This window comes from Protobothrops mucrosquamatus, unplaced genomic scaffold (assembly GCF_001527695.2).
Source record: "Protobothrops mucrosquamatus isolate PMUCROS unplaced genomic scaffold, P.Mucros_1.0 scaffold3, whole genome shotgun sequence".
NCBI lineage: Eukaryota > Metazoa > Chordata > Lepidosauria > Squamata > Viperidae > Protobothrops > Protobothrops mucrosquamatus.
Window position 1 is genome coordinate 2,688,066 of NW_015386390.1, and position 16,666 is coordinate 2,704,731.

The following is a 16,666-nucleotide window of genomic DNA, read 5'->3' on the forward strand; positions in this document are numbered from 1 at the left end:
GGGCACTCAGTCTCTAAAAGGTTCGCCCTCACTGGGCTAGATATACCTACTTTTCTTAAATCACTTGAATAATGAACTAAGTCTTCTATGCTAGTTCTAGAGCATTCATTAAACTCAACTCAACTATCTTTCTCATATTTATTATGCAAACGTGATCTTTTTTTACTTCAAGAATGTCTAAAAATTTTATTTCTTCAGCTACATTTGTTATTTGGATCATTAAATGACAACTTTCATAATACACGCACACATACATTGGAATAACAGATTTTAAAACTTGCAATTAGTTTTCAGAATAAAAAGCTTCATAATTATATTTGATTATTGTGACAGAAAGAATACTTTCATGAAATAGTGAAAGAAAATAAGAATTGTGTACTTACTCTTAATATATCAGTCTTCAGCTGCAATTCTGTGGGGGGAGCGGAGTGCATCAATCCTAGGAGTGTCCCCATGTCATCATCACCACTTGGTGACAACACCAGCTGCTGGATTATCATCAGTGCTTGCTGCCTACACTGTGGATATTTTACGATGTTATGTACACACCTTGCTCCTCCAAACTCCCTGAATATGCCTATAATGGAAACAAGTGAAAAGGAATAGATGGAATACCACTAAGGCAATTCAAAGACACTATCAACTGGACTATTAACTAGCATAATTATCTATAATGGCTGTCAACTCAAAAATGCCAGTAAACATTCCAAATCAGGAACAGCAGCTTTTCCAAAGATCATAAACTTCAAAGAGATTGCAACTGTGGCAAAAACTATGTATTTTATTAATCAGTTATTTTACACTTATGGGTCTATAGGAAAAACAACTCTTGTCTAATGAATCTTATTTTTCTGATTGGGTAACTTTAATAGATTGAGGGAATGTTGCACACATAATATATCTTGACTTTAAGGAAGTATTTGATTAAATTCCTCATGACAGTCTCATTAGTAAATTAGCAGCTAAGCTTGGGCTGGCTGGCATGACAAAATATGCCTAGCTCAAAAACCAAACTCAAACAATGTTAATCAATAATTCCTAATCAAACTGGAATGAGATACAGGCTTGGTGTGGGGAAGTGGAGAGAATGCATATTAAATCTACACACAATAGAAAATTGGGTAGAATAACTAATGCTCTAGAAGTTAATGCTCTAGAAATACTAAAAATTCCAAATGAAATAAGAATTCTGCTACTAATAAACCATTTCCCTTCAAACAATTGGTACATTTCACATCTCAAAAACCACACAAATATGAAGTCCAGGACAAAATTAAACACATTTCAAGAACAAACATCATCGCCTAAGAGTTATTGCTAATTTCTTTCAACTAGTCATTTGTCAAATACCTGCATTTGTGTTTGATCCTTGGAGAAGCACTGTCAAGGTCTCCATAACCAGCAAAGCAAGTTGTTTTTGGTCTTCAAGTGAACTGTTATTTTTTGAGTCTCCTACAAAACAATTTTAAGAAGCTATAGCAGAAGAATATGCTTACCCTTCACAACACACATTCATATCATTCAGTTACACACATGCAAATGCATTTCTTCGATTCTATTATGCTAATTCTGAGTGTCACTGCTACTTTATATATGGTACTTTATGTAAAATTGCTATGAAAATGAGCATTAGTGTAGCACTCAGCTTTTGAACACTGATTTATCGCAGCTTCACATTGTTGTATAAAATATAATATTGTTGGACAAGTGTACACAATTTATAGTGTGGCCATAATGCATCAATATTATATTTCACATATAAGCATTTGACAGTAGATGGGAAGGTTCAAAGTTTTCTTTGGGGCACGTTTTATGCCAAAATAGTCATATATAGTATTTATAATTTGCATCTTCATTAATACAACAAAATCAAAAGCAAGGTGTGTGTTTTTTTAAAAAAAATCCAACTGAAAGTAGATTTTAAAGAAAGGGGGAAAAGCGGGGGATGGACTCTACCTTGATCATTCAGGGCTTGTGTAGGATCTTTCAGAAGAGCAGCGTACTTGTGCAGAAGATTCACCATCACCTCCAGAAGTCCCACCTCCCTGAAAACGTCCTTAAAAATGTAGTCATGCCGCGTGAACTTAAGCAGAGTCTTTGTTGCAATAATGCTACAAGAATAGGAGGTGCTGGATTTTAAGAGGATGCTGACGCTGATCAGTTCTTTGCAAGGTATGTAATTCAAGCTAAAGACAACAAATTCAAGCATCTCAAAGTATTTTGTCTGCACTTCCGGAAGCTTTGAAATTTTCTCCGCAAATTGAGACAAAGTGTGCTGGGATTCCAGGATGAAATAGTTGGCGTTATCTGCAATGTATATATTCAAAATGGCATCAAGAATAATTTGTGCAAGATAGCTGGTTTTTGCTTTAAGAAAAGCATTCTGTAGGACTGAGAAGGCCTGGATGTTCCTCACATTATGGCCTACAAGAGAGAAAAAGAGAGAGTAAGCATATATATTCTATTAGCCTTCTTCAAAGCAAGCAGGACTGGAATCTGCAATGGATGCGAAGGAGGTGTGCTGGGGGTTGGGAAGGGTGTACGAGTGGCCAGCATGGTGTGAATGCGAAGGGGCTGGGGGAGGCTTACCCCAGCAACGTGGGACGTTCCCTGTCAGCTTCCCCACTGACCTTCTGGTGAAGCCAGCAGAAAAGGTTGCGAATGGCAATTATGTGATTATAGGGTGCTAAGCAACTAGTTAGAAATGCTGTTGGGTTGCCAAGCACTCAGATTGGGATTAATCATGGGAGAGTGTTGGGATGGCTGAAACTCCAAGGAGGACGGGTCATAATCCCCATTTGTTTGGTGCTGTTGTAAATTTGTTCAGCAAATGATTGCTGAACAAATGATCTAAGGTCAAGGACTATTTATATATATATCAAATATCATATTTTAATGTAAGTATAATTGAAATGCTTTAAATGTTTAAATAATTTAATTTAAAGCTCTAAAAATTCTGAGCAATCATTCAAAACAATTGCATAATTTAAGTAACTGGTGGTTCTAGCACATTCTAAGGAATATTGTCATGGATAAAGAATACATTATTCTGGGTCTATTTAAGCACGTGATTAAGAATCTTAAGACATATTTTTTTTAATGAAACTATATAAAAATCCAGGACAATATATTGTTATTCTGTATGTATAAGATGAAAAAGAATGGCAGTACCTTTGCCTGCAGGTTGTGGAACTGCAAATCCAGGCAGTAAGAAAGGTGCCCCTGTAGTAACGCCAGCTGGTTTTAATTCATTGACACCATATGTTGTTAATGAGGTTATCAGGTTAACTAAATCCTTCAAAGCATCCTTGGATTCTGCCTCTTTTGCTTGTTCTAACCTTCAGGAAAAACACATACATTTACCGAACAAAAACCAATGGATTTCTCTGGATTGAAATCTGGAATATTGCAATAAATTAATAAACCAGTTGATTTCAAATACATTTTTATTTTGCATCATTCCAAAGTTAAAGTTCAGGACTCAGTGAAACAGGAATCTTTTAAAAACATTAAGGCAATTTTAAGCAGATCTACATCATGGATCTGTCTCAGAAACTTTGGTTAGGTCTACATGCTCTCCTAAATGAAATTTTCTAAGCAAAATGTTAATTGAGTGAATATGGGAGGAAAAGAGATAATGTGGGCTACATACTCCGTAATACCATCCATGTTTAAGTAATTTCTCTTCCTATCCCTCTATGTTCTTTTAAATTAAATGTAACTTCCTATTCAAAAAACTTCAGATTTAATGCATGTAGCAAATATCCATATTTATTTCACAAGCAAAAACACTACACGTGCAATGAAAACTGCCCCTGTATCATCAGAGATTGAGAGAATCCTCTTTGGACAAATAGTGGAATTGATTCACAAGAATTTACAAATTAACTTCATTGGGTTTTTCATTAATGTACTCTACCAGTGTGGAGGACTGGAGTTACTACTGACACCATAAAATTATCTCATCTTGTTAGATGGCAGTGTTGTGATACAAGGAAGGAGCTACTTCTCATTTTAAAAAGCCCACAAATTGCCTGGGGGGATATATAGATAGGGATTAAGTTAAATAGGAAACAAGAGGAATTTGGATATAACACAGGCTGTTAGGAATGAAGCTGGCATATCAGAGATCAGCAATTCATAGACTAGGTCAGGGGTAAGCAACCTTGGCTCTTTTATGACTCGTGGACTTCAATTCCCAGAATTCCTGAGCCAGCCATGCTGAGGGGAAAGGGAGAGGTTTCCAAGCTGAGCCATTCTGCCTCAGGAATTCTGGGAGTTGAAGTCCACGAGTCATAAAAGAGCCAAGGTTGCCTACCCTCGACTAGCTAAAGCTGTTGCAACAACAAATCCCCCTTGCCTTCTTTGACCTTGAAGACAAAGTCCAAATATCCATTAACTTGGAAAGGCAGGATAAAAATGTCAAAAGGCCGAAACACCCGTATATACAAAGGCTTAGTGTATACTGCAGTAATAAGTAGATCGTTTGTAGTCGGTTTACTTCTTGACTGCAATACAGTATCTACAGTGGCTGAGTCATGATTGAGAGTCTACTGCTGAATAAGCCAATTCTAGAAAAAGGGGTTGAGAATCTGGAGAGCTTAGATTTACAGCCATGCCAGCCTAAGACTACCATAAACTGATGAGTGAGTTTGGCAATGCTCCCATTCTGCCTGCACAAACCCACAATGAGCAGTTGTGGTCCTCCTCCTTCTCTGGATTTATAGATTTAAATGGTTAATATTTAGCATTATATGTATTTCTTCAACCATAATCATATTGAAACAATTTGGTTTATTTATTACTGGGGAGTGGTTGCACCAATTACTTTATCACGTTAGGGCCATCCCATATTGCAGAATTTGAGAACTCTTAGAATGATAAGGTAAATACTTAAAAACAAAAAGAAAAGCGTGATAGATAACTCTAACATATCAGATGCATTCTGATATTCTCAGATAAGTCAAATAAATAAATGCTGGTTCCTGGACCACGTAAATGTCCCTAGCAAAGAAAGGGAACTGAAATTGGTTCACCAGTCAAACAATCTAGATTAGTTTATGAATTATTATCAATGCTTTATTTCAGATTAAGCTTTCAAATTAGGCCTTCTAAATTCCAAACTAGCTGAAGGACAATTAAGTTTGATTGGAAAGTCAAAGACAATGTGCTTGTTTAACTAATCCTTTCATAAATTCTCCCACTTCATCCTTCCCTCTATCACTGAAAACATTTCTTAATGAAAAACTGGATGATAACCCGTCTATTCTACTAATGTCAAAATAAAGACATAACTTCAGTTAAAATTTTGCAAACTAAGTTAGAAAAAGTTTGGTATAAAGAAAAAGGCCAAGCTCTTTCTCATAAGGAAAGGGGCAAGTAAGTGACAATTAATTTTATTTCTTAATATGTTTGAAAGATTAATGTAAACACCCCTTCAGAAGTAAACTCTGTTATCAGAGATCACATTATCAATCCAAGTCCTAAATCTAATAGTAAGAGACCATTTCCAGTATTATTTATAAGAAGCAATGTCAAAATTACTCTGTATCAAAAAAAAATTGATGGTAGAACATTCTATTAGAAAGTTCTAACTGAATTAGAACTAGAGGCTAAAACAGTCTTTTAATATAGCCAATAAGAAGCTTTAATTTTTCACCTGCATATTCAGAGTATTTTATTTATAATATTTATACGATAAAGTGCCTCATTTAAACAAGAAGAGATACTTGCAAACATGATCTGCATACCTGAGTAAAAGATCAAAAAGAAAATTATATCCTTGCCATATCCTAAAATCATCTAGCAGCGTTTGAGAGACATCACTGGAGTCTTTGAGGAAGCAGGATAGCCCAGCAAACATTTCAACTATTTCTAATGGAGAAAGGTCATCGGATTGCTGCATGTTCTGAACACACGTTGACAGGCATTCCTTTTCTGAAAACATATTAAAGAAAAAAAATGATTCCCAATTATAAATGTTGTGCATTCTTGGAAATGCTCAAGGATTCACTATAAAGCAATTTTAACAATAGTAACAGATTTCAAATTAAGTGATGTACAAATAAATATAATCAATTATGGTTACTTCCCATATATACAGAAGGAAACACAGATGCTGCATAATTCACATAATTTCCTCATTTTAGAATGCTATGGAAGAAGCAAGACATAAGTCTTTCATATCTGGACTACAAAAATCGATATGGCCAACAGATGGCAGAAAAAAAAACCTCCTTGCTTCCATCCAGTGGATATCTAAATATTTGCAGCATAGTTATGTTACAAATTGGGACATCTGTACAGGTTCAAATATGAATTTGAAAACTTTACTGTTTACTAAGGGCAATTGCGCAACCATCTCCTTCATTTCCACAATCAGATATAACAAGTTGTTTTCTGTAGGATGCAATCTGGGTCTGTCACTAGGACCAGAGGTTTAGTCTTCTGAGCTTTCGGACTCGTTCTGGAGCCCACCCTTAGGGAATTTCTCTCTAGGAGAGTGTGTGCTTTCAGCTAGTCTATGTGTGATACTTAAATGTTGCCTGGTTATCTGGGGCTTTTTAGTGGTTGATTGGGGTGTTAGTAGCTGGCATTGGCTGTTGTTTCCTTGTGCTGCCAAGCCCTCGCCTCCTACCATGTTTCCTCGAAAATAAGACCCGGTCTTATTTTTTTCTGCCTCCAAAAGAGGCACAAGGTCTTTTTTTTCAGGGTAGGCCTTACCTTACCTCTGGCACCAACAGCTCCACCCAGCCGGTCCACTTCTTCTGGGGCCAAAGTTCTGCAGCTGCATTTGGGCCTGCATTTTGCAGTCAGGTCTTTCCAGAAGGCCTAAGCAGCCGAGTACCGAGCTATGGATTCAATCCATAGCTTGATGCTCGGGTGCCGAGGTCTTGCAGAACGTAGCTATGGGTTGAATCCATAGCTCGGTTCTTGGCTGCACAGGCGTTCCAGAAAGTCCTGTAACTGAGAAATGCAGGCCTGGCTGCAGAGGAGGCCTCAGAAGAAGAAGTGGGCCTGGCTGCAGGGTAAGTGGGTACAGGGCAGGTGGAGCAGCTCCACATCCCACACTAACTTGATTTTTAGGTGTGTGTATTGCCCCAAAACTAAGGCTTATTTTTGGGATAGGGCTTATATTAGTCCCACCCCCAAAAATCAAGCTAGGGCTTATTGTTGGTGTAGGCCTTACTTTCGGGGAAACACGGTAGGTACTTGGTAAGCTGGTGGTAAATCAGCACTCCTATTGGCTGATTGTTTTCTGAACAACTGTCTCTGCATTTATACTAAAGGTCTTTGAACCTGTGTGCAAGCAGTTGAACTGTACTGCAGTACTGATCTGAACTGCAGTTATAGAAAAAACATGTCCTTCACTGTGATCTTAATGCCACACAGATATAAGTAATGGCACACAACCATGAGTAATAATTAAGCCATACTTACAGCCTGGCTTAGTGATAACATTATCCAACCGAATGTAACACTGGCATCCAAGTACAGTGTCAAAAATTAATGGTGGAGACTAGCTCAACAAACGACAAAAGTGATATCCCTTGAAAAGATGCAACTTATGTTGGCCCAGCCTGAACTGAAGTGCACACATACAAAGAGCGTTGGTCGTTTTATTAATTCATGTGAAATGAATTATCTCCGTGATCCAATATGTAGGCAATTCTCTGCTGCAAAGCTGGGAAAAGTTTCCTTCGAAGATTGTAACATTCCAACAATTGCTACCTTTTCAGAAAGAAGTGTGCTGTGCTCCCATAAGGAGGCCAGAGCTTTTGAAACACCTAGAGAGTGCAGAGCAGTGCACTAAACGATTCACTGAAGCAGGGACGAACGTTGGCAAAATAATTTCCTCGTTAAAGTAAAAAAAAAATTAAAAATGGCTTTCAGGGGAAATTGATCTGACTGAAAATCATCACCTTATCTCTGAAAGAAACCGTAAATGGTGGGGTTCGCCAGCATAATTGAGTTAGGGCAACAGCCAAATTTCATGGTCAATAGGCACGGGTCCAATTTTGCTAAGGCTCAATGGATTTGCTCATTAATGCAGACAAATCTGCAGGAAGGAACAGTCAGTGGTTGAGGGGGATATAGATTACTGTGAGCTTTCTGAAATTGCCTTGTAAGGTGGTGAGGGAAAACAAGTGCCTATCTGGAAATGAAAAAAAAAAATCCCACCTAAAATAGCAGTAAGGCAGATTTTCAGAATGGAGAATGCTAACCCTTTGTAATGGAACAATGAATATAGGCATTCACATATGAAATGGCGAAGTATATTCTCTGGGAGCAAAAAACAGTAATAAAAGTTGCCACCTCACTTTAATGCACTTTCATGTCCCTGGTTTCTTGTTGCTCTGGAGACTTATGCTAAAATCACCTGTCATCAGCTCAAATTACTCTTTTATGCTGCTGTCACCCAAAGAGATTGAAGGTTCAGATGGTGGATGGACTGATAAGGAGGGTCACTTTTATCAGCAGGTGATAATAGCACTGTCAGTACAAGATATAAAGCGAAAAAATTATGGCTGGTATGGCCATCATTAAACAATTAAGGTGACTGATGATCCATCCCAATGGATCTTTGGGGATAGACAATAGACATGTGGGGAGCCACAGAAGAAAGATATATCCTTCAGAAAGCACATTCCATGATCTGCCCTGGTCCAAAATCTGCAGCGTAATATACTCCTGAGTGTGGAAAAGATTTTGATTACCACTTCACCTAAAAACCATCAGGCTACAGGAGAACCATTTCTGAAGTACGCATCTGTGCAGTAGTTAGAAAGAAATGGCAACACTCAATTGATATGTGTGGTCTGCTCCATCAGCAGTACATCAGAACAGAAAACCATGCTCCTGGTTTCCATGTATTCCACTGAGTGGGAAGATTAGAAAAGTGGGTCTACTATGCATGGGCCACTTACAGAACCATTGTAGTCACTGCCCTATACCCTTGTAGGCCTAGCATAATGAATGAAATCCATCTTCTCAGAGGTTTCCTTCTACTGTCTCTGATGACAGATAGTATTATATGTAACAATTACAAAACAGGTGATAGACCCTAAAAACTCTATGCAAGTTATTCTAGTATCTTGGGATGATGACACAGATGCTGGCAGCATCAGTCCTGGGACTGGTGTCAGTGAACCCAACTCTACAGAAGTTAATGGATTATTACTGACTGAACTAATTATGTAGCCTCCAAACTTATTATTCCTATAAAATTTGTTCTCTCAATGCAAATGAAGAGATGACAAATCAGAAAAATAATTTATTTATTTATTTATTTATAAAATAAAATAAATAAATAAATAAATAAAATTTGTTCTCTCAATGCAAATGAAGAGATGACAAATCAGAAAAATAATGACCTGATCCAGAGAGTGGAGTGACAGGGCTACCAGCGCATACATCCTCACTCCTCACCAGATAATTGATGAAACAGTTCAGAAGCCTTTGGGCAACATTTGTGCTGATAGAATGCATAGTGTCAACCTCAATTCCCCCCAAACTGGCAAATCTCTTATTTGCATGAAGGAATCTCCTAACCAAATACCAAAAAGATAATCCCCTCTTATTCTACCAAAAGCCACATTGGTGGTACCAAGCCCAGTCTAAGCAGCTTCAGCAGCAAGATAATCTATCAATAAAGAACAGGCCAAGCCATCAATTGTAGTTGTTCTGTCTAATGGAGATTTAGGGAATGAAAGCATAAAGACCATTGCCAAACTTGAGAGATAATATATCAGCTGCAGATAATTGCTGGAGTTAAAATACTATTCAGACCAGTATGTGATTTCAAGAACAGATACTAGAAGGGGCAGGCTAAAAGCAGAGCCTAAAGTACTAGCTTAAAAAAAAATATCCAAAAAACAGTTCATGGTCAAAGGTTCAAATGTAGGATTCCAGATCAGATGAAAAGAATGCTGGATCCAGCAATCTTATCAGATGTAATACAGACAGTCCTCGACCACAACTGACCCCAAAATTTCTTTTGATCACTGCAGCTGTTAAATAAATCATGTAATCGTTAAGCAAATCGGATTCCCCTACAAATGATGGCCATGTGACCCCAGGACAGTGCAATTGTAAATACATGCCAATTGCCAAATGTCCAAACTGACCAGTCATAAATCACTTTTTTTTAGTGCTGTTGTAACTTCAAACAGTCACTAAACAAATGGTTGTAAGTCAAGGACTACCTATATCGCCTTATGCTCTACAATCAACTCTTCCCAGGTCCAGTTGTTTGTTAACAAGAAAAATAAGGTGAGAGGTTGCCTCCCAAGCAGGCTATCTCTTGCAGGGAGCTCAACCTTGCATGGAAATACTCCTTCATTGTTCAACCCTCTGTTCTTCTTACGACAATGGGAAGGATAATTTAAGGGATAATGTCTATATCAGATCTATTGACTCCTTTAGAGCAAGGGTCCCCAACCCCCAGTCCGTGGGCCTCTACCGAGCCGCAGCATGCCAGCAACCGGTCCGCACAAACAAGCAAAGCCCCATCCATGGGATGCAGGCAGCACACAAAACCACGCACCCTCCGGTCCGCGGAAAAAACTCTCTCCATGGAACTGGTCCCTGGTGCCCAAAAGGTTGGGGACCTCTGCTTTAGAGAACATAGATTTGAACAAAGAATCAAACGAGAGCCATGGGGTAATAGTTAAAGCATCAGGCTAGAAACCAGGAGTTTTAGCCCCAATGTAGGCACAGAAAGCCAGCTGGGTAACCTTGAGCCAGTCACTTTCTCTCAGCCCTAGGAAAGAGGCAATGGCAAACCACTTTTGAACAACCTGGACAAGAAATCTGCAGGGATTTCTCTGGGAAGTCCCTGAGAATCGGAGACAATTGAACAAGAAAAAAAAGTCATTCATACGTGATATCTATTAAATAGAAACCTTTTCCTCCTGCTGCAAATGTTCAAAACAAATGCAATTCCACCTTTATGTATTCATCCCACCTCTTTCCTTAGCTGTACAAAAGAAACACCAACCGTGAATGTATTTCACTACGTTGACACTAAGGCCGTGACGTGATATGGTCATCAGGACTTCCCCTGCACTCTTCCTCCAAGGCAGGTTATAGGGAGGGCACCATGAGGTTATTGCACTGAAAAGAAGCTGGAGGTCATCCTTTTGGGCGAGCTCTTCTGCTGGAGACACAAAACTGCACAGCTTCACTAAGATCTGAAAGATAAGGCAACAAAACGCACTTGGAAAAGGCTGAACCCCATACAAACAAAAGAATGAAAGAGTTGGAAGGGACCTAAAGGTCTTTTAGTCTAACCCCCTGCTCAAGCAGGAGACACTATACCATTTCAGACAAGTGGCTGTCTAGTCTCTTCTTAAAAGCTTCCAGTGTTGGAGCACGCACAACTTCTGAAGGCAAGCTATTCCACTGATTAATTGTTCTCACTGTCAGAAAATTTCTCCTTAGTTGTAGGTTGGTTCTTTCTTTGATTAGTTTCCATCCATTGCTCCTTGTTCTGCCTTTAGGTATTTTGGAAAACAGGTTGACCCCCTCTTCTTTAGGGCAGCCCCTTAGACATTGGAACACTGCTATCATGTTACCTCTAGTCCTTTTCATTAAACTAGACATACCCAATTCACTTATCAGGTTTTCTGTACTGATTACTATTTATAACTATTTATTACTATTTAAAGAACATTCCATTCCCAACCAATTCATCTTCTGGTTCCTAATTTACCCATTCATTTAAATGTTTTTAATGTTTTAAAATATTTGCCCTTGTTTTTATGCTGTTGTAAGCCACCCAGATTAACCAGGTTGTGAGATTGATTGATTAATTTAATTAATAAATAAACGGTGAACAAAATAGGTAACTGTGAATCATTCCTTGGAGGGAGTTTTTTTATTAAACAAATTTGTAGGGAAGAAAAGCCAAATACACAGGTATAGTATAGGTGGTACCTTGCTCAATAGTAGCAACTGTGAGAGGGATCTTAAATATTAGCCAGCAGTCTGCTGCAGATGCCAAAAAAAGCCAACATAGTGCTAGGCTGCATTAACAGAGGGATAGAATCAAAATCACGTGAAGTGTTAATACCACTTTACAATGCCTTGGTAAGGCCACACTTGGAATACTGCATCCAGTTTTGGTCACCATGATGTAAAAAAGATGTTGAGACTGGAGGCTAAAACATATAAGGAACAGTTGCTGGAATTGGGTATGTCTAGTTTAATGATGAGAAGGACGAGGGGTGACATGATAGCAGTGTTCCAATATCTCAGGGGCTACCACAAAGAAGAGGGAGCCAAGCTATTCTCCAAAGCGCCTGAAGGCAGGACAAGAAGCAACGGATGGAAACTAACCAAAGAAAGAAGCAACCTAGAACTAAGGAGAAACTTCCTGACAGTTAGAACAATTAACCAGTGGAACAACCTGCCTCCAGAAGCTGTGAATGCTCCAACACTGGAAGTTTTTAAGAAGAGCTTGGCAGCCATTTGTCTGAAATGGTATAGGGTTTCCTGCCTGAGCAATGGGTTGCACTAGATGACCTCCAAGGTCCCTTCCAACATTATATTATTATTATTATTATTATTATTATTATTATTATTATTATTATTATTATTGTTGTTGTTGTTGTTGTTGTTGTTGTTGTTATTATTTAGCCACCTTTAGCTTAATTATATCATAAAACAGCACTCATATGCCATTGTATACTTAGAGTTGTTTCTATTCTCAGTAACCAGTTTGCTTGGAAGATATATATGTATACTGTGAAGAACCTTTAAACTCTTAGCCCTCTGAAATTGAGGCAGACGTGTACCACCCGTAGGGGTGAGAAGAGAAATCATTTTACACGCGTTGCTACAGCACTGGAAATGTTCTAAAAGCTGCCCCTCCTCCAACCCAATCTCTTTGTAAAGAAATTTCATTTAAAATGTACTCTTACTGCCATGCACTTACCTGCACAAATACTTTCTGCAACAGCGCTCTACGCTCTGGTAGAGGCAATTCATTCTGGGCTCCGCCAGCCACCTCAGGCACATGTGGAAGGTCAAAAAACAGATAGAGACATTTCACAAGCGTGGAAGGCACTGACATAGTTGTCATGCAGTCCACGGTTTTCTGGGGAAGAAACAGCAAAGACACTTTTAAGTGAACCTGATGGAATTTGCTCTTCATTTACTCCGCTCTATTAGAAATCATTTAACTGTACATTCCTGCACCTTTGCATGTTTGCCAAACAAAACAAAAGCATCCTAATTATGTATAAAGATAAACATTCAAAACCTGTGTGTAGATTAGGTAAACTTCAAGCTTAATGGATCTCAACTACAGATAGCTGCTTAATGACCATTCAAAGTTACGATGGATCCCTCCGAAAGTTACTTATGACACAATTTTGAAGTTACAATGTCTGCAACCTCCATGATCACATGAACGCATCTGGGGTGCTTGGCAACCAGCTGGCCTTTATGGTTATTTGCAATATTCTGCAGTCACACAACTGTGATTTTCAATGGGGTTTTTTTTTTTACAAGTGGTTACAACTTGTCCTTTGAGTTCTGGCTGTCCCAGCATCCCTAGGATCATGTGATCACAATCTGGGCACTTTGGTAACCAGTTTGCATTTATGACAAGCCGCAGCACCTGTGATCCTGCAATTGTCATTTGCAACTTTTCCTGCTGGCTTCCCCAAAAAGCCAAGGGGAAGCCGGCAGGAAAGACTGCAAGTTACTAGGGTAAAATCTCCCCACCTGTGCAATCTTCGCCAACTCTTTTTGTGCTAGCAATGCACCCGCCGTTTGTGTACTCTCCCCAACCTGCACTTTTTTCCCAACCCTCAGTGCATGTCTCACACACCCCTTGCACCCCTTCCCAATCCTCTCACCGCACTTTTCCTGCAACCCCTCTCCCTCCCTCCCTCCCTCACCCAGCAGCAGCCATATATATATGCCTGCTGGTTTGAGAGTTGCAATTTCCTGCTGGCTTCCTCACTGACACGGATTGTGGGAAGTCGTCAGGGAGTTGCCTTGCCTAAGGATTGAGGGATTTGGTTAATGATGGCAACCAGGATTGAGAGATTGCCGTGGCTAGGCGATGCAGTTGCACTCAACTGCACTGCTTAGCAATGAAAATTCTGGTTCCAATATTGTAAAAAAAATTTTTTTAAAGTGGCTGTAGTGCATAATTTACAATTTTTTAACTGTGCATTTATTGTATAATGCAGTGGTGGCGAACCTATGGCACGGGTGCCAGAGACAGCACTCAGAGCCCTCTCTGTGGGCACGCGCGCCGTCTCCCCAGTCCTAGGCCTTCAGCTGGGTTTTATAAAACGTTTTCGCTTTAGGCCTCCACCGCCGTATGCAAAAAAAAAAAAAAAAGGTTCAATCAATCAGTCAATTTCAACTTCTCACGGGAAAAAAAAAAGATCTTGCAAAGTTGGAATTGATTGATTGAACTTTTTAGTCCCACCCAGTCTGCTGTTACCACCGCAGCCACGCCCACCCAATGGGCCACACCCACCCAATGGCCCACACCCACCCGGCACCCGACGATGTATAAGTGGGTTTTGGGTTGCAGTTTGGGCACTCGGTCTCTAAAAGGTTCGCCATCACTGGTATAATGGTTTAATTCACAATTATATTGTAAAAAATTACAGTTTTCCAGATGCTTCATATAAGATACAATTATTTCAATCATCCCAGCCCCCCGTTCCCAAATTTGCATTTATGCACGTTCATCCAAATGAGGAGGTTCTGCTAACTTTACAATATAAAGGTCAGGCATTCACGAGTTAAGAAAAAGGGTACTTTAAAGATTTATTGGCGGGTACCACTTGCTGTTCATTAAGAACTCACCTGTCCAGATGAAGCTAACAGGTTAATTGTAGTAAGCAACATCCAGCCTCTACTGGCTTCTTCACTCTGATTGATTTCTAGAAACTGGACTATGGCACGACTCGCAGCTTCTAAAACGCAGAGGAGAAAAAGAAGAAAAATCAATCCACAGAATCCCTCAATCTCCATTTATTTAACTGTGTCAAAATTTCCCACATTCATGTAGTTGTAGTTCTCACTTAATGACTTCCCCATTCAGCAACCCAGGCTATGACTGTGCCAAAAAAGTAACTTTATGATCAGTCCTCTCACTTACGACTGTCACAGCATCTCCACAGTCACATACATAATCAAGATTTGTCATGTGACCATCACTTGTACAGTCCATAACTAGTCTATGACAATCAAGAATTGATGGAGAAGCCAGCAGTAAAATCACAAGCAGCAGTCAGGTGTTGCTTTGTGATGGACTTGCTGGTGTCACTTGTGACTGTTAGGGAAGGACTAATACTATAATCCTTGGGGCAGCATCACAAGATAGCCGATTCTAAATCTTTTGTTTACAGTTAAGGAAGGTAGTGCAGATACTGCGTAATACTGATAATCTTCAGTAACTGAGTTTAAACATGCTTGGGATAAGCCCATGTCTATCATCCGACAAAAATTTAAAAAATAAAGAAATATAAAAATTAAGTAATAAAAGAAATAAAAATAAAAAATAGGAAAACAAAAACAAACAACTTGCGGAGTTGTTTCTGTTCTCAGTTTTCTATGTTTCTGCATTTCTCAAAATGCAGCCACGGGATCACACGGAGAGCAAATGATGTGATATTTTACAATGGCTGGAAGTGCTTTATGAGGGAGCCATAAAGCTCCCTTTCTGAGACCACCATGACTTTGAACAGTTGTTAAACCACCAGTCATAAGTCGAGGAGTATCTGTATTGCTCTTTCTTATCATTCTTGGACATGGTAAGACTACTGTATAACTGGAACACTGCACGCTATCTTGGCACTACATTTTAGAAAAGACATTTAAGAAACAAGAGCCTGCCTAGTGGAGAGCAACTGTGAGAGGGACCTCGGAGTCCTAGTGGACAATCACTTAAATATGAGCCAGCAATCTGCTGCAGCTGCCAAAAAGGCCAACACAGTGCCAGGCTGCATTAACAGAGGGATAGAATCAAGATCACGTGAAGTATTAATACCACTTTACAATGCCTTGGTGAGGCCACAATTGGAATACCGCCTCCAGTTTTAGTCACCACGATGTAAAAAAGATGTTGAGACTCTAGAACAGTGGTTCTCAACCTTTTTAATGCCGCGACCCCAACCGGTGGTAAGTCGAGGACTAAACCGGTCGTAAGTCAAGGACTAAACCGGTCGTAAGTCAAGGACTAAACCAGTCGTAAGTCGAGGACTAAACCGGTCGTAAGTCGAGGACTTTTCCTGCCCGGGAGCGCCGCGCATGCGTGGTTCTGCCCCCTGCGCCGGCCGAGGCGTAGCTGGCAAGTGGCAGAGACGGAGCAGGCCGACCACCAGCTGGCCCAGCCCAAGGGAGGTAAGGCACCCGCCGGAAAAGGGGAAAAAATGGCGGACAGCCTTGCTTGTCGACCCCCGTGAAATGGTTGATCGACCCCAAATGGGGTCCCGACCCACAGGTTGAGAACCACTGCTCTAGAAAGAGTACAGAGAAGAGCAACAAAGATGATTAGGGGACTGGAGGCTAAAGCATATAAGAAATGGCTGCTGGAATTGGGTATGTCTAGTTTAACGAAGAGAAGGACGAGGGGGGACAGGATAGCAGTGTTCCAATATCTCAGGGGCTGCCACAAAGAAGATGGAGTCAGGCT

At 39.8% G+C, this 16,666-nt stretch overlaps 1 protein-coding gene across 1 annotated transcript in view; it reads right to left on the reverse strand.

The window, feature by feature from the left end:
* WDFY3 (WD repeat and FYVE domain containing 3) overlaps window positions 1-16,666 on the reverse strand; it is a 117,889-nt gene that overhangs the window by 90,824 nt on the left and 10,399 nt on the right. Inside the window, exons 3-10 of the mRNA XM_015832379.2 lie at window positions 14,836-14,945; window positions 12,938-13,099; window positions 11,000-11,192; window positions 5,751-5,937; window positions 3,172-3,338; window positions 1,957-2,424; window positions 1,351-1,452; window positions 384-577 (exon numbers count right to left, since the gene is read on the reverse strand). Coding sequence (XP_015687865.1) covers window positions 384-577; window positions 1,351-1,452; window positions 1,957-2,424; window positions 3,172-3,338; window positions 5,751-5,937; window positions 11,000-11,192; window positions 12,938-13,099; window positions 14,836-14,945 — 1,583 coding nt within the window. The remainder of the gene's footprint in view (window positions 1-383; window positions 578-1,350; window positions 1,453-1,956; window positions 2,425-3,171; window positions 3,339-5,750; window positions 5,938-10,999; window positions 11,193-12,937; window positions 13,100-14,835; window positions 14,946-16,666) is intronic.